Source organism: Pan paniscus, chromosome 18 (genome assembly GCF_029289425.2).
Source record: "Pan paniscus chromosome 18, NHGRI_mPanPan1-v2.0_pri, whole genome shotgun sequence".
NCBI lineage: Eukaryota > Metazoa > Chordata > Mammalia > Primates > Hominidae > Pan > Pan paniscus.
The window spans coordinates 33,134,987-33,156,506 of NC_073267.2; the positions used below are offsets into that span (position 1 = coordinate 33,134,987).

Sequence of the window (21,520 nt, forward strand, 5' to 3'; positions counted from 1 at the left end):
GCAGGCAGATCATGAGGTCAGGAGTTTGAGACCAGCCTGGGCAACATAGTGAAACCCCATCTCTACTAAAAATACAAAAAATTAGCCGGGTGTGGTCATGGGCGCCTGTAATCCCAGCTAGTTGGGAGGCTGAGGCAGGAGAACTACTTGAACCCCGGAGGCGGAGGTTGCAGTGAGCCGAGGTCGCGCCACTGCACTCCAGACCGGGCAACAGTGTGAGACTCTGACTCAAAAAAAACAAAAAACAAAAAAACCCTTTAACTGCCTTTCTCCCTCTATCAATCTAATAGCCTGGACTCTTCACAGACAAACCTGTTGAAAAATTTATCTTCCTTGCTTTCATTTACTTTTTAACCCACTTTAATCTGGGTTCCACCTGCAACACACCACTGAAGCTATTTCTACTAAGGTAGGAACTGCCACTCAAGGCCTTCTTGGCTCTAAAATCCCATGAGCCTTTTTCAGTTCACCTTACAATTTCTCAGTACCATTCTAAAGTTTATGAGTTTTTTAGTTAACTTTAATTCCAGTGACTCTTTCTACTTTATCTTAATCCAAGTATTCTCCTCCTCCGTCACTTTTTTTTTTTTTTTTGAGACAGACTCTGACTTTGTTGCCCAGGCTGGAGTATAGTGGTGCAATACTGGCTCACTGCAACCTCCACCTCCAGGTTCAAGCGATTCTCCTGCCTCAGCCTCCCAAGTAGCTGAGATTACAGGCCCCTGCTACCACACCCGGCTCATTTTTGTATTTTTAGTAGAGACGGGGTTTCACCATGTTGGCCAGGCTGGTCTCGAACTCCTGACCTCAAGGGATCCACCCGCCTCGGCCTCCCAAAGTGCTGGAATTACAGGCGTGAGCCAACGTGCCCGGCCCCTTCTTCACTTCTTTAACCAGCTTAGATTTCATTGTGTATCATTTCAACAACACTCTTGCCTATACCCTTAACTCTTAAGATTTTCATCACAGCCATCTGGCAAAACCCCAATCCTGGATAAACCCAACGATCCATCAATAAGCACCACACTCCCAGGTCCTCCAGTGTTTACTTCCCATTCTATACATGCACTATCCAGACATTCCCATTCTCTTCAAATTCCAAAATATCCTATCACCTCCCCTCCCCATACACACATTCTACTTCACCAACAAAAAAACAAAGGTACCAGCTGGGCACGGTGGCTCACACCTGTAATCCCTGCACTTTGGGAGGCCAAGGCGGGTGGATCACTTGATGTCAGGAGTTGGACACCAGCCTGGCCAAAATGGTGAAACCTCATCTCTACTAAAAATACAAAAATTAGCTGGGTGTGGTGATGCGCACCTGTAATCTCAGCTCCACGGGAGACTGAGGCAGGAGAATCGCTTGAACCCAGGAGGTGGAGGCTGCAGTGAGCCAAGACTGCACCACTGCACTCCAGAGCCTGGGCAATAATAAGAGCGAAACTCCGTCTCGGGGTAAGGTGGGGAAGATACCATAAAATACCTGCACCCGATTCTAGACCTTACTGAGGATTCCATCTACTTCCACCTTACTGTAACTTTGCAAATACTTTTCCCACTGAACTAAATCCCCCCCATAAACAAGCAACACTTTCTAATGTATCCCATTGAAAAATACAAAAACATATAAAAAGGAAAAACTCCATCAATCCCACATGTCCCTCCATCGAACAATCTGCCTTTACTTGCTGCAACCAAACTAAAGTTGTCTAGACTCCCCTCTCCCATTTCTTCACTTCTTCTAGCTCCTTAACACACACTGGTCCAATTTCTGCCCCATCACTCTTGGCAAAATCCATTATGACCTCCAGGCTGCTAAATCCAAGATACAGTTCAGGCCTCAATCTGCTCATCCTTATAGCAGCTTTCACAGGGCTGCTGAGTAGGGTTGAGCAGTTTTGCCCTGCACACAGGTGCCCTGCAGAGGAATGAGGTGGGCTGAATGAAACTCCTTTTTTAAAAATTCTCGGCTGGCATAGTGGCTCACGCCTGTAATCCCAGCACTTTGGGAGGCTGAGGCGGATGGATCACTTGAGGTCAGGACTTCAAGATCAGCCTGGCCAATATGGCGAAATCCCATATATTAAAAATACAAAAATTAGCTGGGCGTGGTGGCGGGCACCTGTAATCCCAGCTACTCAGGAGGCTGAGGCAGGAGAATCACTTGAACCCAGGATGCAGAGGTTGCAGTGAGCCGAGACTGCGCCACTGCACTCCAGCCTGGGCAACAAGAGAGAAACTCCATCTAAAAAAAAAAAATTGTTTATGCCAACTAATTGTACACCTAAATGCACCAAGTTCATGACTTTCTCCTTGCATTTATTTATTTCTTTTTTTTTTAATTAGGTCTCACTCTATGTTGCCCACGTTGTAGTGCAGTGTGTGATTACAGCTCACTGCAGCCTTGAACTCCTGGGCTCAAGAGATCCTCTGGTTTTAGCCTCCCCAGTAGCTAGAACTACAGGTATGGAGTGGCTCTCTGCCTTTATTTCTAACCCAAGCTACCTTACAACCTTAAAAAGAGACGCTGCTCCGCCGGGCACAGTGGCTCTCGCCTGTAATCCCAGCACTTTGGGAGGCCAAGGCGGGCGGATCATGAGGTCAGGAGTTCGAGACCAGCCTGACCAACATGGTGAAACCCTGTCTCTACTAAAAATACACAAAAACTTAGCCAGGCCTGGTGGTGTGGCGCCTGTAGTCCCAGCTACTCAGGAGGCTGAGGCAGGAGAATCATTTGAACCTGGGAGACGGAGGTTGTAGTGAGCCGAGATCACGCCGCTGCATTCCCACCTGGGCGACAGAACGAGACTCAAAAAAAAAAAAAAAAAAAAAGAGAGAGAGAGAGAGACCCTACTTCAGCTCTCAACTGCATCGCTTATCTTCCCCTTTTGTCAGTTAAGTCCTGGAAGTACCCTAGAAACCTATCATTTGGCCTGGGAAATTGCCAAGATTGAAAGGAAATGTCTTACTCTATGACCTCTTTAACAGATGAAGGACAAAAAAAGGCTGAAAATGTACAAAGATATGCATCCCTCCCCCACCAGTTAAATGCCAAACATAGGCCAGGCACAGCTGATCACACCTGTAATCCCAGCCGTTTGGGAGTCCGAGGCAGGCAGATTACTTGAGTTCAGGAGTTCGAGATCAGCCTGGCCAACATGGTGAAACCCAGTCTCTACTAAAAATACAAAAAAATTAGGCAGGCGTGGTGGTGCACATCTGTAATCCCAGCTACTCGGGAGGCTGAGGCAGGAGAATCGCTTACCCAGAGGTGGAGGTTGCAGTGAGCCGAGAGCTCGCCACTGCACTCTGGCCTGGAGAACAGAGTGAGACTCAGTCTCCAAAAAAAAAAAAAGGCCAAACATAGCCCATTCCAACCAAGATTAAGAATCACTAAGAGTTACATTGCACCACTGCACACCAGCCTAGGTGACAGAGCAAGACTCCGTCTCAAAAAAAAAAAAAAAGAGTTACACACTGCAGAAATCTAAACAATCTCAAAAGTAGACTGGGACTTTATAATCAGGGTAAAGGTGAAGTGATGTTTACCAATATAAGAAATGAATACGCCAGGCGCGGTGGCTCACGCCTGTAATCCCAGCACTTTGGGAGGCCGAGGCGGGAGGATCACAAGGTCAGGAGACCGAGACCACCCTGGCTAACACAGTGAAACCCCGTCTCTACTAAAACTACAAAAAAATTAGCCAGGCATGGTGGCAGGCGCCTGAAGTCCCAGCTACTCGGTAGGCTGAGGCAGGAGAATGGTGTGAGCGCGGGAGGTGGAGCATGCAGTGAGCTGAGATTGCGCCACTGCACTCCAACCTGGGTGACACAGCGAGACCCCGCCTCAAAAAAAAAAAAAAAAGAAATGTATGCAATCATTTTTTTCAACTCCTGAAAATAGTCAGATAATAACTGTAGTTATTCTGATAAAGTTCCTTTAGCCAACAGGTTGAAGCACATTCCCAGGGAATAACATGTTTATAAGATTTTCTAACAATTGCATATGTTAAATCTTCTCTTTAAAAATAATCCTGGCCAGGTGCGGTGGCTCACACCTGTAATCCCAGCACTTTAGGAGGCCGAGGCAGGTGGATCACTTGAGGTCAAGAGTTCAAGATCAGCCTGACCAACATGGAGAAACCCTGTCTCTACTAAAACTACAAAATTAGCCAGGTGTGGTAGTGCATGCCTGTAATCCCAGCTACTCGGGAGGCTGAGGCAGGAGAATCACTTGAACCTGGGAGGCGGAGGTTGTGGTGAGCCGAGATGGCGCCATTGCACTCCAGCCTGGGCAACAAGAGCAAAACTTCATCTAAAAAACAGGAAAAAATAAAATAAAATAAATAAAAATAAAAATAATCCTAGGCCAAGCTGGCTGCAGTAGCTCACACCTGTAATCCCAGCTACTCAGGAGGCTGAAACAGGAGGATCACTTGAGCCCAGGAGTTTGAGACCAGCCTGGGCAACACAGTCAGACTGTGTCTCTAAAGAAAAAAATCGTCATCATCCTAGGCCAGTCCAGACAACATAGCAAGACCTCCAACTCTAAAAGAAAATGAAATAAAAAATTTTAAAAGTCAATTTAATTAGAGGTCTCAAGTAATTCCAGAAGATATAGTCTCAAAAATCAAATACTGAAAAAGGAAGACGCCTTTCAAGATAATCACACTATTATTTTAACTGTAGGAAAATGTATTAAATGAAGACAGCTTTTGCTAGCTGCTGAAACATACTAGTAAGAACAGGAAACGATGCTCCCACCATGCTCAGCAGTAGCCAGAAATTTACTGAGGTCTTTGTATTTAGCCTTAAGTATAAGACACCTAGGAAACTTCAAAATCATCACTTAAGCCACTTTAAACCCACAGTCTATACAAACCCTTTTTCTTTTGTTACATTTTATACTAAACACACTTTAATCAGATTGACATAAGTGATTTAAAAGTAACTTTTATAATTCCCTTTTACAAGAAAAAAAGAAACAATGTTTCCAGATACTAAGTTCCTTAAGAGACAGCAATCATTTATTATAGATTTACAGTACTACAATTTCAAATAGTACCAGAATCTTTTTTTTTTTCTTTGAGACAGTGGCACAATCACAGCTCACAGTAGCCTCGACCTCCTGGGCTAAAGCAATCCTCCCACCTCAGCCTCCCAAGTAGGTGGGACTAGAAACTCACGACACCATGTCCAGCTTTTTTTTTTTTTTTTTTTTTTTTTGAGACAGAGTCTTGCTCTGTCACCCAGGCTGGAGTGCAGTGGTGTGATCTTGGCTCACTGCAACCTCTGCCTCCAGGGTTCAAGCAATTCTCCTGCCTCAGCCTCCCAAATAGCTGGGATTACAGGCATGCACCACCATGCCCAGCTAATTTTTATATTTTTAGTAGAGATGGAGTTTCACCAGGTTGGTCAGGCTGGTCTCGAATTCCTGATCTCGGTGATCTGACAGCCTCGGCCTCCCAAAGTGCTGGGATTACAGGTGTAAGCCACCATGCCCAGCCAATTTTTTTATTTTTTGTAGAAACGAGGTCTCACTATGTTACCCAGGCTGGTCTCCAACTCCTGGGCTCAAGTGATCCACCCACCTCCCTGCCTTGGTCTCCCAAAGCACCACCATGCCTGGCCCAAAATCTTGTAATTACTTAATACTGTATATACATTCTTATAATGATATGATATTTCCCATCTTTGTTTAGAAGATGCATGTGGTTCTTCTCCACCCCCTCAAGTACTTAAAACTATCACATTGGCAGAGTACAACCTTTAAATGTTTCTGGCATCCTCCCTCCTCCCATTAAAAAAAAAAATTAAAATAAAAATATGTATATACACACCCATACACACTACACCAGAGGGAAAAAAGCAACTCATCGTTCAACTGGTGTTCTTATAAGAATCAGTTCTTAAATTCCAACTGTGTAGTAAAAGGTAAGCAAGCTATAAGCTACCTTTTATCCTATCCTTTCTCTATATACATTCCATTTACACTGTACTTGCCCTCCAATCTATGCAAACAGTCACAAAGATTAGATTATGTTTGCTGGCTTATCATTTCAACTAGTAACAAATTCTTAAGGTGTGAATACAAGATATGGAGAAAAAATAATGATGCACAGCTATGCTGAAATTTCTTATTGTTCAACTTGAAATAGGTTTACAGCCTAATGGGAGTACACTAGAAAATGTAGAAAGAGGGCAGGCACGGTGGCTCACACCTGTAATCCCAGCACTTTGGGAGACAGAGGTGAATGGATCACAAGGTCAGGAGTTCAAGACCAGCCTGGCCAACAAGGTGAAACCCCGCCTCTACTAAAAATACAAAAAAAAAATTACCTGGGTGCAGTGGCACATGCCTGTAATCCCATCTACTCAGGAGGCTGAGGCAGGATAATCGCTTGAACCCGGGTGGCGGAGGTTGCAGTGAGCTGAGATCGCACCATTGCACTCCAGCCTGGGGGACAGAGCGAGACTCCGTCTCAAAAAAAAAAAAAAAGAAAAGAAAAGAAAAAAAAGAAAATGTAGAAAGAGAGCCACTCCACTGCAGAGCAATTAATTCTATCTCCACTAATATTTTTCTAAATATTCACTGAAACAGTTTTAAAAATAATTTCCTGAACTTTAACCCTCCCAACATCTTCAAAAGGCAAAAATTACCCCCTCAGAGGGACACAGCTGGTAGTGCCAATACAAAAGATCTTTGTCTTCCCATTCTTAGTCCATAGCTTTTTTCATGACACCAGCCTCTCCTAAGATAAATATCTGTGAAGGATCACCTTTTTAAAATACACACATTCTAGCTGGGCACGGTGGCTCACATCTGTAATCCCAGAACTTTGGGAGGCTGAGGCGGACGAATCACCTGAGGTCAGGAGTTTGAGACCAGCCTGGCCAACACGGTGAAACCCGTCTCTACTAAAAATACAAAAATTAGCCAGGCATGGTGGCATGCACCTGTAATCCCAGCTACATGGGAGGCTGAGGCAGGAGAATCGCTTGAACCCGGGAGGTGGAGATTGCAGTGAGCCAAGATGGTGCCAACTGCACTCCAGGCTGGGCAACAGAGCAAGATGCCGTCTCAAAAAAAAAAAAAAAAAATTCTTAAAAATAAAGACACTTAGAGGGGAATCTAAAACACACTGGTTCTATTTTTAACTTCACCAATGTTAAGACAGCGGGTGGTTTTTTTTTTTTTTGAAAAAGAAAAGGGAACAAATTTCACATAGGAGAATAGTTTTTGAAATCTTTGCACAACAGGGTGGCCATAAGTAAATAATGGTTATTTATTTGCAGAGAAGACAGAGATAACAATAGCAATAATAATAATGTATTTCAAACAATTAAGAGTAAATTTCAAATGCCTCACCACAAAATATAAGTAAGCAAAGTAAGGCGATAGTATGTTAATTAGCATGATTTAATCATACTACATTACACACATATATATCAACATTACGTTGTACCCTATGTGTACAATTATGATTTCTGAATTAATATTAGAGTGGGGAGAACAATAATGATGAATTTTTACTTCTTCAGTAAGATTACAATGAAAATGTAGAGAGCACTAGCATTATAGTAACTATACGATAGGCCACTTTAAATAAAAGGCATCTTTTACAAAATTTTTAGTCAATAAGTTGATTACCACATACTTATGACCTATTTGCTATTAAGTGTAAGTTAACTTATAATTTTAGTATTTTCAAAAAAGGAACATATTAAAATCCTATCAATATTTCAAATAATGACAAAATTAATCATTTTTAATAGAATCCTTATTCAGGTCCTTCAAAAACAATATAAACTATGACTTAAGGTAGATTCCTTTAAATCTGACTAATGAATAAATGTTAAATCTCAAATTTCATAGTCCCAGTGCTGGAAAACCTATATTTTTATTTTTCTTCACGTTTATACAAAGAACGTACAGACAGGCAAGAAATGTAATCAACCTTTTTAGGAAAGAATCCCAGGATTTGTTTTCTTTTCAATTAAATATATATGAATTCTGGGGGATACTGGTGATCATCTCTGGATCTTTTTACTCATCTAATGAGAAAAGAGTCTCATTATACAAAGAGGATAGTCAAAAAGCCTAATGATTTCCTCACATAAGTAGATTTTTCTGTCTGGCAAATCTGAAGAAGTCAACATAGAATCCGTCATTAGTGCATTGAATCTGAACTTCCACTATTCCAATCAAATTAGGACCTGGAAATAAAGTGTTAACACTTCAGACAAGAAATTCCAGGGTTTGTATCATCAGGAATATAAACCAGGGACACTCTCAAGAGGCTGAAGAGCAAGAGCCATGCACTGCTTCGGAGAATTAAATACTCCAAGATGAAAGTTAAAATTTCAAACACACATATCACACATACACATCTTTTAACATCAGGTTGAAATGCTAAAGGGAACAGAGTAAAGGTATGTTTTTAATTAATAAATTTAAATGAGAGAAAACTTTAAATTCAAAGAGCTTCAGTAAAAAAAAAAAGAAAATATTAGCAATGTTATCAAATGTGGACGAAAAGCTAATATATGTCACTATGTAATCCAAGACATATTCATTAGTGGCGCTTTTTTTCTGGGCTATTAATATATTAGATGCCATCCAAAAACAAATATCTAGTAAATATTAAGTTTAACGACTTCTTAAAAACCTGTAGGTTCCCAAAGACATATACCTGTATGTGCAGTGAGGCCACTGCTAAGCCTCTAATAATATTCTTGTAGACTACTAAAGTTCTCTATGATGATAAAAAGGGTAATAAAAAAAAATCTAGTGTCTCCCCTTAATAAACAAAGAACGAGCATAACTTAGGAAGTTCGGTAACAAAAACAATCTATAATTCTGGTACCAGAAATCCCTCTGAGGCTGGGCGAGGTGGCTTACACCTGTAATCCCAGCACTTTGGGAAGCCAAGGCAGGGGGGATCACCTGAGGTCCGAAGATGAAGAACATCCTGGCTAACAGGGTGAAACCCTGTCTCTACTAAAAATACAAAAAATTAGCCAGGCGAGTGGCACATGCCTGTAATCCCAGCTACTTAGGAGGCTGAGGCAGGAGAATCACTTGAACCCAGGAGGTAGAGGTTGCGTGAGCCTAGATCGTGCCCTTGCACTCCAGCCTGGGCAACAAAAGCAAAACTCCATCTCAAAAAAAAAAAAAAAGCAACAAGTCCCTCTGAAAAAAGTTTTAAATAATAAACAAAAGTCTATAACAGGTTTTTAAATAACAGTAAAGTCCTACACATATTATATGAATACCAACATAATAATATGAATATGAATATCAACAGGGTATCCAATTCCTTTTCCGAAAAGGTCTGAAAATTAATATGAAAGAAGTAATTCGGTATGTTCAGAAATCTGTTGATTCTAGGCCAGGTATGATGGCTCACACCTGTGTTATCAAAGCACTTTGGGATTTATAAAATGGGATTTCTTCCTCACCTAAGGTCAGGAGTTCAAGACCAGCCTGGCCAAGATGGTGAAACCCCATCTCTACTAAAAACTACAACAATTAGCCAGGCGTGGTGGCAGTCACCTGTAATCCCAGCTACTCAGGAGGCTGAGGTAGGAGAATCACTTGAACCCGGGCGGCAGAGTTTGCAGTGAGCCAAGATCTCACCACTGCACTCCAGCCTGGGTGACAAATAAAATAAAATAAAGAAATCTATTGATTCTGGAATATTTGCGTTTCATTTCCCAATCAGCAGGCATGCAATTGGCAAGAAGTGTGTTTCCCCAGGCATTCTAATGGGATGCCAGAAGGCTCAACCCAGTGCTTAAATTTTTAGTGATTACATTGCTTAAATAATGTAGACAGATAAAATAGACTCAAGATAAATCAATATGTAAAAAGACTTTAAATATGTGCACAAGGTATTTTTCAAGATGGATAAAACATATGAATCTTAAATTACCATATATTTTTTTTTTTCCCTGAGACGGAGGTTTTTTTCCTCTTGTTGCCCAGGATGGAGTGCAACAACAGCATCATCTCCACTCACTGCAACCTCCGCCTCCCAAGTTCAAGCAATTCTCCTGCCTCAGCCTCCTGAATAGCTGGGACTACAGGCGTGTGCCACCATGCCCAGCTAATTTTTGTATATTTTTTAGTCGAGATGGGGTTTCACCATGTTGGCCAGGATGGTCTTGATCCCTTGACCTCATGATCTGCCCACCTCGGCCTCCCAAAGTGCTGAGATTACAGGTATGAGCCACTGCGCATGGCCAAATTACCGTATTCTTTCTTCTGTAAAAAGATCTGGCCACTCCAGTCCATTACGATACTGTCCTTTTGAGCCTGCTCAATCAGTTTGTTTAAGCCCTGCCTCAGGCTAACAGGGCTGCCATAAGAGGAATGCTTTCCCCAAAAACACATCCTACAAGAACAGTGTTGTAATCTCTAGAGTTAACACTTAATATAAAAACACAAACTTGCAGGATCTCATTTTCATGAATTTACTTGAGGAAAGACACAAATATAGAGTGGATGCTATTTATTGGTGCACTTAGTAGGAAAGAAGGGGATAGCAAAAGTAACAATTTTACCAGATCCATGCACATATGCAGATTGTATTTTACTAGAGATGGCACACATAAAAATTCCAGATAGTGGTAAGGATATGAAAAAAAGTGGCAGGAATGGGTGTGATAGTGAAAAAGTCACTGCATATCTGTACCTTGACTGAGGTCATGGTTACACAGCTGTATACATTTGTCAAAATTTACTGAATTTAAGACCTATACAGGCCGGGCGTGGTGGCTCACGCCTGTAATCCCAGCACTTTGGGAGGCTGAGGCGGATGGGTCACCTGAGGTCAGGAGTTCCAGACCAGCCTGGCCAACATGGTGAAACCCCATCTCTACTAAAAGTACAAAAACTAGCCAGGCGTGGTGGCAGGCATCTGTAATCACAGCTACTCAGGGGGTTGAGGCAGGAGAATCACTTGAACCCGGGAGGCGGAGGTTGCGGTGAGCCATGATCGCACCATTGCACTCCAGCCTGGGAGATAAGAGCGAGACTTCACCTCAAAAGAAAAAAAGAAAAAAAAAAAAACCACCACCACCTATACATACATAAATTTTATCTCAAAGAAGCACCACAATAGAATTCAAAAACGAATTCAATTTAAAAAGGAAAAGTACACTCGCTTAATACAAGATGGAAAAGAATAACATTATAAAACCAAGTATCTCTGCATGAGCGAACTCCACAAGAATTTAGTAAGTTATACTCTACATTAAAAAAAAACAAAAAACAAAAACACAGAATAAGGGAGCATTTCCTATACATATGAAACCACAAAATTTCTGTAATCTTTACTGTTAGGCCTCTATACAAGGGGAAGTATGTTTCATTTTATAGTTCCAAAAATAAAATGGGCTCTGAAAAACTTCAAGATAGTCAAAGACAGGTAACCAAAATGATGACAATGTGAAAAGATTAACAAACAGCTCCTCTAAATCATTAAGGGTGGTCCAATGAAAGGAGCCTCAGGGATTTGTTTTAGGTGATTAGGATAAGGAACAAGAGCCAGATAACAAAGGCAGAAAATCCTAAAGAATTTAACAATTCAATGTTCCCAAAAGACACCATGGACCACACTCCATTTTATATGACACTTATATGACATTCCATACATGTGTCTAACATGAAGATTGAGCAGATAAAAAGTATCACTTTAGTAATCATCCTCAATCAACACCAGATAACAAATGAGGGGCTTTTGCTTATGGAAATTCTCACATATTGAGCTGAACACTTTTACCTTAATTAATTAGTTAATTAATTTATTTTTTGAGACAGAGTTTCGCTCCTGTTGCCCAGGCTGGAGTGCAATGGCGCGATCTCGGCTCACCACAACCTCCGTCTCCCGGATTCAAGTGATTCTCCTGCCTCAGCCTCCCAAGTAGCTGGGATTACAGGCATATGCCACCACGCCCGGCTAATTTTTGTATTTTTAGTAGACATGGGGTTTCTCCACGTTGGTCAGGCTGGTCTCTCCCGACCTCAGGTGATCCACCCATCTTGGCCTCCCAAAGTGCTGGGATTACAGGTGTGAGCCACCATACACAGCCTTATCTTAATTTAAATTGTTAAATATAAACATAATACTCAGGTCCTTAGCAGCCCCTTCTCTATATTGTTCCAATTAACTGCCTCCCACTGCGATCTCTCTTGCACGTGTGTGCACGCACTCTAACACACACACTCCTTTTTTTTTTTTTTTTAGACGGAGTCTTGCTCTTGTTGCCCAGGCTGGAGTGCAACGGCGCAATCTCAGCTCACCACAACCTCAGCCTCCTAGGTTCCAGCAATTCTCCTGCCTCAGCCTCCCAAGTAGCTGGGATTACAGGCATGCACCACCACACTCGGCTAATTTTGTATTTTTAGTAGAGACGGGGTTTCTCCATGTTGGTCAGGCTAGTCTCGAACTCCCGACCTCAGGAGATCCACCCACCTTAGCCTCCCAAACTGCTGGGATTACAGGCATGAGCCACCACGGCCAGCCCACACACTTTTTCAAGAAGCAACTAGATTTAATCTTCCTAAATTGTGCCACTTTCCGGCAGGTAAAATTTCAATGATTCCCTAAAGTCAATCCAAATACACTTAAACTGGGCCAGGGTGGTGGCTCACGCCTGTAATCCCAGCACTTTGGGAGGCCAAGATGGGTGGATCACCTGAGGTCATGAGTTCAAGACAAGCCTGACCAACATGGTGAAACCCCGTCTCTAGTAAATACAAAAAATTAGCCAGGTGTGGTGGTGCGTGCCTGTAATCCCTAGAGCTACTTGGGAGGCTGAGGAAGGAGAACTGCTTGAACCCGGGAGGCGGAGGTTGCAGTGAGCCAAAATGGCACCATTGTGCTCCAGCCTGGGCAACAAGAGCAAAAACTCTGTCTCCAAAAACAAACAAACAAACAAACAAAAAGACACTTGAACTATGATTAAAGGTCTACAATAGGGTTCCCAACCCAGTGCTTCAGCTTCACCTCTTATTTGTATTACTCCTCATAAGTACCCAATTCCTCTACACACTGACAATTTGCACCTGGCCTTATCCTAATTTTCTTCTATTTTGGGGGGGATTCTCCCCCAAATTCACAGTGAAAATTGTACAGACCAATTCCATCACCCCATTTCCCTCCTCTAACCCTCCAGGTTTTTGTTTTTGTTTTTGAGACAGTCTCACTCTGTCACCCAAATTGGAGTGCAATGGCATGATCTTGGCTCACTGCAACCTCCACCTCCTGGGTTCAAGCGATTCTCCTGCCTCAGCCTCCCAAGTAGCTGGAATTACAGGCGCCCACCACTGCATCCAGCTAATTTTTGTATTTTTAGTAGAGATGGGGTTTCACCATGTTGGCCTGTAACCCCAGCACTTTGGGAGGTCAAGGCGGGCAGATCACCTGAGGTTAGGAGTTTAAGACCAGCCTGGCCAACCTGGCGAAACCCTGTCAATCATGCCACTGCACTCCAGCCTAAGTGACAGAGCAAGACTGTCTCAAAAAAAAAAGAAAGGAAGGAAGGAAGGTATACTGAGAATTACATCACAAAATCCACATGCTCTCCCCTTTACAAAGCCCTTTACTTTTCTCCCATAGTAACTTATAGCCTCCTTGAAGACAGTGGTTTTACAAGTCATAAAACTCCTGGCCGTGGCCCAGTGCAGTAGCCTGTGCAGTAGCCCAGTGCCTGTAATCCCAGCACTTTGGGAGGCCAAGACAGGCAGATCACTTGAGGTCAGAAGTTCGAGACCAGCCTGGTCGACATGGCGAAACCCCGTCTCTACTAAAAATACAAAAATTACCCAGGAGTAGTGGCACATGCCTGTAATCCCAGCTACTTGGGAGGCTGAGGCAGGAGAATCGCTTGAACCCAGGAGGCCGAGGTTGCAGTAAGCCAAGATTGCACCAGTGCATTTCAGCCTGGGCAACACAGTGAGACCCCATCTCAAAAAAAAATAATTTATGGCCGGGCGCAGTGGCTCACACCTGTAATCCCAGCACTTTGGGAGGCCGAGGAAGGCGGGTCACAAGGTCAGGAGATCGAGACCATCCTGGCTAACACGGTGAAACCCCATCTCTACTAAAAATACAAAAAATTAGCCAGGCGTGGTGGTGGGCACCTGCAATCCCAGCTACTCGGGAGGCTGAGGCAGGAGAATGGCATGAACCCAGGAGGTGGAGCTGGCAGTGAGCCGAGAATGCACCACTGCACTCTAGCCTGGGCGACAGAGCAACACTCCATCTTAAAAAAAAAAAAAATTTATATATACATACATACACACACACACACACACACACACACACATCTCCCTAGAAGCATCAATATTTACTGAGAGTATTTCATTACCTGTTATGAAAAACAAACAAACAAAAAAACCTTCCATTATACTAATTTATAAAGGAATCAAAACAAAATGGGTTGGGGGGTCCAGGCACGGTGTCTCACTCCTGTAATCCCAGCACTTTGAGAAGCCAAGGTGGGAACTTGAGGTCAGGAGTTCGAGACCAACCTGGCCAACATGGTGAAACCCTGTCTCTAATACAAAAATTTGCCGGGCCTGGTGACATGCGCCTGTAGTCCCAGCTACTCGGGAGGCAGAGGCACGTGAATCACTTGAACCCAGGAGGTGGAGGTTGTACTGAGCCAAGATCGTGCCACTGCACTCCAGCCTGGGAGACAGAGTGAAACTATGTCTTTAAAAAAAAGGCGGGGTGCAGTGGCACACACCTGTAATCCCAGCACTTTGGGAGGCCGAGGCAGGTGGATCACCTAAGGTCAGGAGTTCACGACCAGCCTAACATGGTGAAACCCCGTCTCTGCTAAATATAAAAAAATTAGCCAGGTGTGGTGGCACATGCCTGTAATCTGATCTACTTGGGAGGCTGAGACAGGAAAACAGCTTGTACCTGGGAGGCGGAGGATGCAGTGAGCCAAGATTGCACCATTGCGCTCCAGCCTGGACAACAAGAGCAAAACTCCATCTCAAAAAAAAAAGTTGGGGTGAGGGGAAGGTTCAACTTAAAGATACGATTACTAACTGTTTCATAAGGAATGACTTATTTCATAATGGAGTAGGAGTTTGACACCAGCATGGGCAACATGGGGAGGCCCCATCTCTACAAAAAAATAAAAATAAAAAATTAGCGTGCCAAGCATGGTGGGTCACACCTGTAATCCTGGCACTTTGGGAGGCCAAGGAGGAAGGATCACTTGAGCCTAGGTATTCAAGACCAGCCCAGGCAGCATGGCAAAACCCCGTCTCTACAGAAAACAACAACAAAAAAGTAGCTGGGGGTGGTGACATGCACCTGTGGTCCCAGCTATTGGGAGGGTGAGGTAGGAGGACTTATTGAGCCTGGGAGATGGAGGCTGCAGTGAGCTGAGATGGTTCCACTGCACTCCAACCTGGGCACTGGAGTGAGACTCTGTTTCAGAAAAAGAGAGAGGAGGCCAGGCATGGTGGCTCATGCCTGGAATCCCAGCACTTTGGGAGGCCAAAGCGGGTGGATCACCTGAGGTCAGCAGTTCAAGACCAGCCTGGCCAACATGGTGAAATCTCATCTCCACTAAAAACAGAAAAATTAGCTGGGCATAGTGGCATGCACCTGTATTCCCAGCTACTTGGAAGGCTGAGACAGGAGAATCACTTGAACCAGGAGGTGGAGGTTGCAAGTGAGCTGAGATTGTGCCACTATACTCCAGCCTGGGCGACAAAGTAAAACTCTGTCTCAAAAAAAAAAAAAAAAAAAAAAAGAGAGAGAGAGGAAAAATAAATAAATTAGTCAGGTGTGGTGGTATGCACCTGTGGTCCCAGCTACTCAGGAGGCTAAGGCGGGAGGATTCCCAGAGCCCAGGAAGTCAAGGCTGCAGTGAGCAGTGATTGCACCACTGCACTCCAGCCTGGGCAACAGAGCAAGAGCATATCTCAAAAAAGAGGAAAGAAAAGAAAAGAAAAACATAAAAACAAACGTTCCTTTAGTTTTAATTTTTATTTTTAGTTTATTATGGCTGTTTTACTCTCCCCCCAAGTAAAACAGCCACACACAATTTGCTGAAATTTTCCTTAGTGTACTTTGAAATCTGTGGAACAGAACTGGCAATCGCTAAATTCTATTTGACTCTAGTTCCATTTAATATTAGACTGGTGTGAAAGTAACGGCGGTTTTTGCCAAAACCGCAATTACTTTTGCACCCACCTAATATGTATAAAATATGTAACTTCACTTAATTTTATCCTTTATGTATTTCCCTATATTATGTACCTATGGACATCAAACTTAGTACAGACTGATAAAAGGCTGAATAGACAACTCTGGTTTCAAAAATCCAGCTTCTCACAACATCAGACATACTAGTATACAGCTTTTCTAATTTCACAACACATTTCCATTTTTTGGTCTTTCACAATAGAGAAGACGTGTGTACTTTTGAATACTCTGATCTGTCTACAATCTACCAAAATTGGAAGGTGTTTTTATTATACAGTTTCATCCTTTTAGAAATATAGAAAGATCCTAAGTTTGGGCACAGTAAGACACTCAATATAGATCTACTACTAAACAAGTAAGACCAAGTACATAATTAATGTCCTAACACCCCGAGTGGAGAAGTAAAATCTACTTGTTTTCTGTTGAGTTGAATGCCTTCTCTTCTTTGTTGAATTAATCAATCTATTTGACTCCAATGTCAAATTAATCAATGTCACTTTAGAATATTAAAATGTACAATTATGAATTACACATTTAATTTTAAAACACATCATTCTGATCTCTGTCTTGATTGATACTAGAAGATTATCTTCCAAACTAAGGTGGAAAAAATGACAGACTTTAGCTATTGGCAATGATAGGTCATTTTTTTAGGGAAGAGGAGTAAAGAGGGCAACCTCCATAGGTCAGATATCCCTTTGTTCTAAGAAGCCACCACCCCTGTTTCTTCATATGAAAAAACCCAGAGGCATCCAGTGGTTCCCAAAACCTTCTCAACTTTACGCTTGAGGAACCCACAGATTTCAAATAATACAACTGACCTAAGACCACTCATTTGTTTAACCATTCTTTTTTTAATTTTTAATTTTTTTTTTTTTGAGAAGGAGTCTTGCTCTGTTGCCCAGGCTGGAGTGCAGTGGTGTGATGTCGCTCACTACAACCTCCGCCTCTCAGGTTCAAGTGATTCTCCTGCCTCAGCCTCCCGAGTAACTGGGATTACAGGCATGCACCACCACATCCTGCTAATTTATTTATTTATTTATTTATTTTGGAGAGACGGGGGTTTCACCATGTCGGTTGGCTAGGCTGGTCTCGAACTCCTGACCTCAGGTGATCCACCCACCTCAGCCTCCCAAAGTGCTGGGATTACAGGCGTGAGCCACTGCCCCCGGCCTGCTTAACCATTCTTAAATGTCAGGTGTGGTGGCTCACACCTATAATCTCAACACTTTGGGAGGCTGAAGGTGGGCAGATTGCTTGAGTTCAGGTGTTCAAGACCAGCCTGGGCAACGTGGTGAAAACCCCATCTCTATAAAAAATACAAAAATGAGCCGGGCTGTTGGCAAGCCCCTGTAGCCCCAGCTACTTGTGGATGCTGAGGCAGGAGGCTTGAGCCTGGGAGGTCGAGACTGCAGTAAGCCAAGTATCTGTGCCGCTGCACTCCAGCCTGGGTGACACAGCAAGACCGTGTCTCAAAAAAACTGACAGAAGAGTTGACTGAGAGCACAGTGAATGAAAAGGAAGACTATAAGCCAGTGCCATATAAATGCTTACTGTTGGAGGTATGCTTCTATGGAACAGGGGTTTGCTCTCTTGCCATATGACATTCACGTATTCAGCCACCTGGAACACTTCCTGTCAGTATGTGTGAAGTATCATGTGTGGTCAAAATTGACTCAACAGTCATTTTCCACACCAACTGGCAAACTAACACTAAAAGAAATCAACAAGTATTGCTTTTTCAAAAGCCTAAATCGGCTGAGTGCGGTGACTTACACCTGTAATCCCAGCACTTTGGGAGGCCAAAGCAGGCGGATCACCTGAGTCAGGAGTCCAAGAACAGGCCGGCCAACATGGTGGAATCCCGTCTCTACTAAAAATACAAAAATTAGCTGGACGCCTGTAATCCCAGCTACTCAGGAGGCTGAGGCAGGAGAATTTTTCCCTGTAACCGGGAGGCAGAGGCTGCAGTGAGTCGAGATTACACCACTGCACTCCAGCCTGGGAGACAGAGCAAGACTCCATCTCAGGAAGACAAAAAAAAAAAAAAAAAGTCTACATCAAGGAAAACAGAACCAAAACACCAGGGACAAAATGGTACATAAGAGGCAAAAAAAATTTTCACCAAAATTATTCAGATGAACCATAATAAATGTGCCTGCATCTGAAGATGTTCTAAACCTTCATTTAAGCAAGAAGCAAGATCAAGATCCATTCCGTCAGTTACCTGGAGTCTGTCATCTTTCTGAATAGGGGACAGAATCACCTCAAATTTAACTAATAAAAATTTATGACTTGGCAAACACCCCAGGTATTTTTATTGACTAACAAATCAGCTATGACAATCTTAGCAACAAATCAAGTTATGCTATGGGGTATGTCCACACTTCCCTGTTCCCTCTACAACAGGAGAAAATCAAATCTTTCCAACATCCTAACAAACTGTTACTCCCTGTAACCAAATGTATCACCAAGGCATTACATCCTGAAACTTTCCTACAAAAAGCACAGCTTCAAAGAAACCTTGCAAGCTTTCTTGTAAGCTCCTCCCTTCCCCCCATCGCCCCTCCCCAGAGCCAAGAAATAAAGCACTTGAAAGAAACAACATGGATAATATTTATTAATAGCTCATGTACATATTCCATAACTACATAAGCCATTTGGCTTCATACCTGTCAGCAATGAAGTCAGCTGGCCCTAGCACGTGGCTGCGACTCTTCTCTATGTATTTATAACTACAAACTACAATTTACACTTTACAAAAGCTGTAGGACTATTTGGGAAGGCACTTTATTCTTCTAAAAGGTTACTAAATTCTCTTAAATACTTATACTGATCACAATACTGAAAAATAATAGAAAATCCATTGTCATTCATTTACCACCTGATTTGTTAGATGCCAGATAATCAAATTTCACACATTTCAATAAAAAGGCAAAACTAAGCATGTCAATCATAGGAAGAAAAATACTTAACTAATTTTATTTAAAGCACTCACAAACTCCTAAGTGGTACAAGACAAGTCAACGCTGTTTATCGAACAATTTTTTTTTTACGACTAAACATCTCAATTCTAGACTCAGGCACTAATTATTAAAGTCATCTAGTTATATACACCAATTCTCAACAGACACAGTTTTTTTTGGAAAGGCATATTAAACAGACTAAGATGTGTACTACCCATTAGCCAAAGATAATTTTATTGATTTTTCTAATGAGTCTTGAAATGTTACATTCTAACATCTTAGCAAATTATTTCCAAATACTGCTGGAATTACATGTGACTATCAGGAAACAAAAGGGCTTCTCAACAACTTGTGCGTTCTACATTATCTGGCCAGTTTCCGGACAATTATAATACAATTGTGCTCCAAAGTAGCAGAGTTCCATGAATCAATTGCCCCTAAAATATATTTCTGTATATTTAAGGAGTTCTAAGGATTGGGTTAAATTCCAAACAGACTCTGAATACAAGCATTTATTTAGAAAGAGAGGTTAGAATAAATCAATCCTAAATTAGGCACAGCTGCCCTCCCCCCATTGATCAAAAAGACAGGAAATTACATTTATTTAAAAAGTTAATGTTCCTAATATATTCAAATCTAACTAAGCCCCAAAACGGTCTGACATCAAATCCTCCATAAAAGAGGAAATTCTCTAGACTTCTAAGTGGGTGCCCAAAGAGTTCACTCAAGTGTCCAGGTATGAATTACGATTCACCAGAGTAACCGGCCTTGCACTTAGGGAAAACTTCCATCGCCCAAGACCAGAGTGGGTCGATCCCATCAACAGTCACACAATCTCATCTCATGCTCCACTAATGAATGTTCTGCCTAAAGTCAGAGCAATGCCTTAGCCGGAGTTTTGTTTTGGTTTTTTCAATATTAACACGTGGGGGTCACAGAAAGGAACAGAGGTTAGAAGAGCTCTCACGTGGCGGCTGAAAGACTGGGGAACTGAGAAAGTGAATGAGTAACAGGGAGGGTCCTGGACTCTCAGGATCTCCCAACTCGGGGTCAGGGGGAGGCGGTAAGTGGAATGCCCCCCGCCCCCCCACCCCCGCCTCTTTCTCACCTCCTGGTCCGGACCCTAGGCCAGTGCCACCGCCGGGAGCCCCGGGTCTCGGCTTCAGCCCCGGGCTGAACAAGCAGGGAGGGGAGAGGCACTTAGGCCTCGCCTCCCCGCGGCCTTCCTCCCCCAGCCGGGGCGGAGGAGACCCAGGAAGCCGCGCCCGGCTCCGGTGGGTGGAGGGCCTAGGCCGCGCCTCCCAGCCCCGCGGCCCTAGGCCTCGGCCCGCCCGAGGCGGAGCCCGGGAGGTCGGGGCGGGGTCCCGGGCCGGTCACCCACCTGGGTTGCCAGTCATTCCAGCTCCGCGGATAGTTGGTGCCGCCGCCGCCGCCGCTGCTCAGCCGAGACCCCGGGGCTCTGCGGCTCATTACCTTCCCCGACACGACATGGCCAAGCGCCGCCGCCCAGAGAAGCGCGAGTCGCCGCCCGAACCGGCCGCCGCCGACACCCCGCTCCGGCCCGGGGCTGAGGAGGAAGCCGAGAAGGAGGAGGAGGCGGCGGCGGCGGCAGAAGGCGGGGTAAGAGGACGGCCGTTCCGGGTTCCGCCTGAGCCCGCAGCGCAGGATGAGGAGGCGAGAGCGGCGCGGTGAGAGAGAGGCGGATGAAGGGGCGGCGACGTCTCTTCCAGGGCCATTCGCGGCCCACGACGCCGGGGCCCCGGAGGACGAGGACGACGAGAAGCAGGCGGTGGCGGCAGCTCCTCATGCTCACAAGGCCACTGCTTCCCCGCCTCCCGGCTCCGCCCGCCGCGCCGCCACTGTCGCACGGCATGCTGGGAGCGAGAGGCGGGGTCGGCCCCGCCGGGCCTGGGGAGAGAGGCGGGGCCGATAGCAGGCCGCCCCGCCCCCCACGGCCCCAGGCTCTTGGATGGCGAAGAGGTCTGGGCGTAGCAGTGACGAATCCTAAGACAGGGGCTCTCCACTACTGCGGCCACACACTTTTCTCCCAAACGCTTCCTGGAAAGCACCGGAGGGCTGGGCAGTCAGGTGAAAACAGGCGTCCAATCAAGGACCTGCGGTGTGGGTGGTGGGGGCTGGTGCCCTGGGGTGCGAGCGCACACAGGCGTGTCCTTGGATTCACGTGCGCCAGTTTTCCCACTTTCTATGGGGCGGGGTGGAAAGTGAAAATAGTAAGATCGAGAGGTGGATATCCACCTTCCCAACCTCCACCTGAAATGTGCCCATCGAGTCCTAGCACCTTTTACCATTTCT

At 44.2% G+C, this 21,520-nt stretch overlaps 1 protein-coding gene across 10 annotated transcripts in view; it reads right to left on the reverse strand.

Moving 5' to 3' along the window:
• LOC106634374 (putative L-type amino acid transporter 1-like protein MLAS) overlaps positions 1-21,520 on the reverse strand; it is a 52,996-nt gene that overhangs the window by 12,905 nt on the left and 18,571 nt on the right. For 3 of the 10 annotated variants that reach the window (XM_063597541.1, XM_063597542.1, XM_063597540.1), the window contains one exon: positions 20,589-21,410. The exons of 3 other annotated variants lie outside the window; for them this stretch is intronic. In XM_063597541.1, coding sequence (XP_063453611.1) covers positions 21,292-21,410 — 119 coding nt within the window. In that variant the 3' untranslated portion in view covers positions 20,589-21,291. Of the gene's footprint in view, positions 1-18,833; positions 21,411-21,520 lie in introns of those variants that run through there. 4 more of the 10 variants (XM_055099826.2, XM_055099825.2, XM_063597546.1 and 1 more) reach the window with 3 other exon arrangements.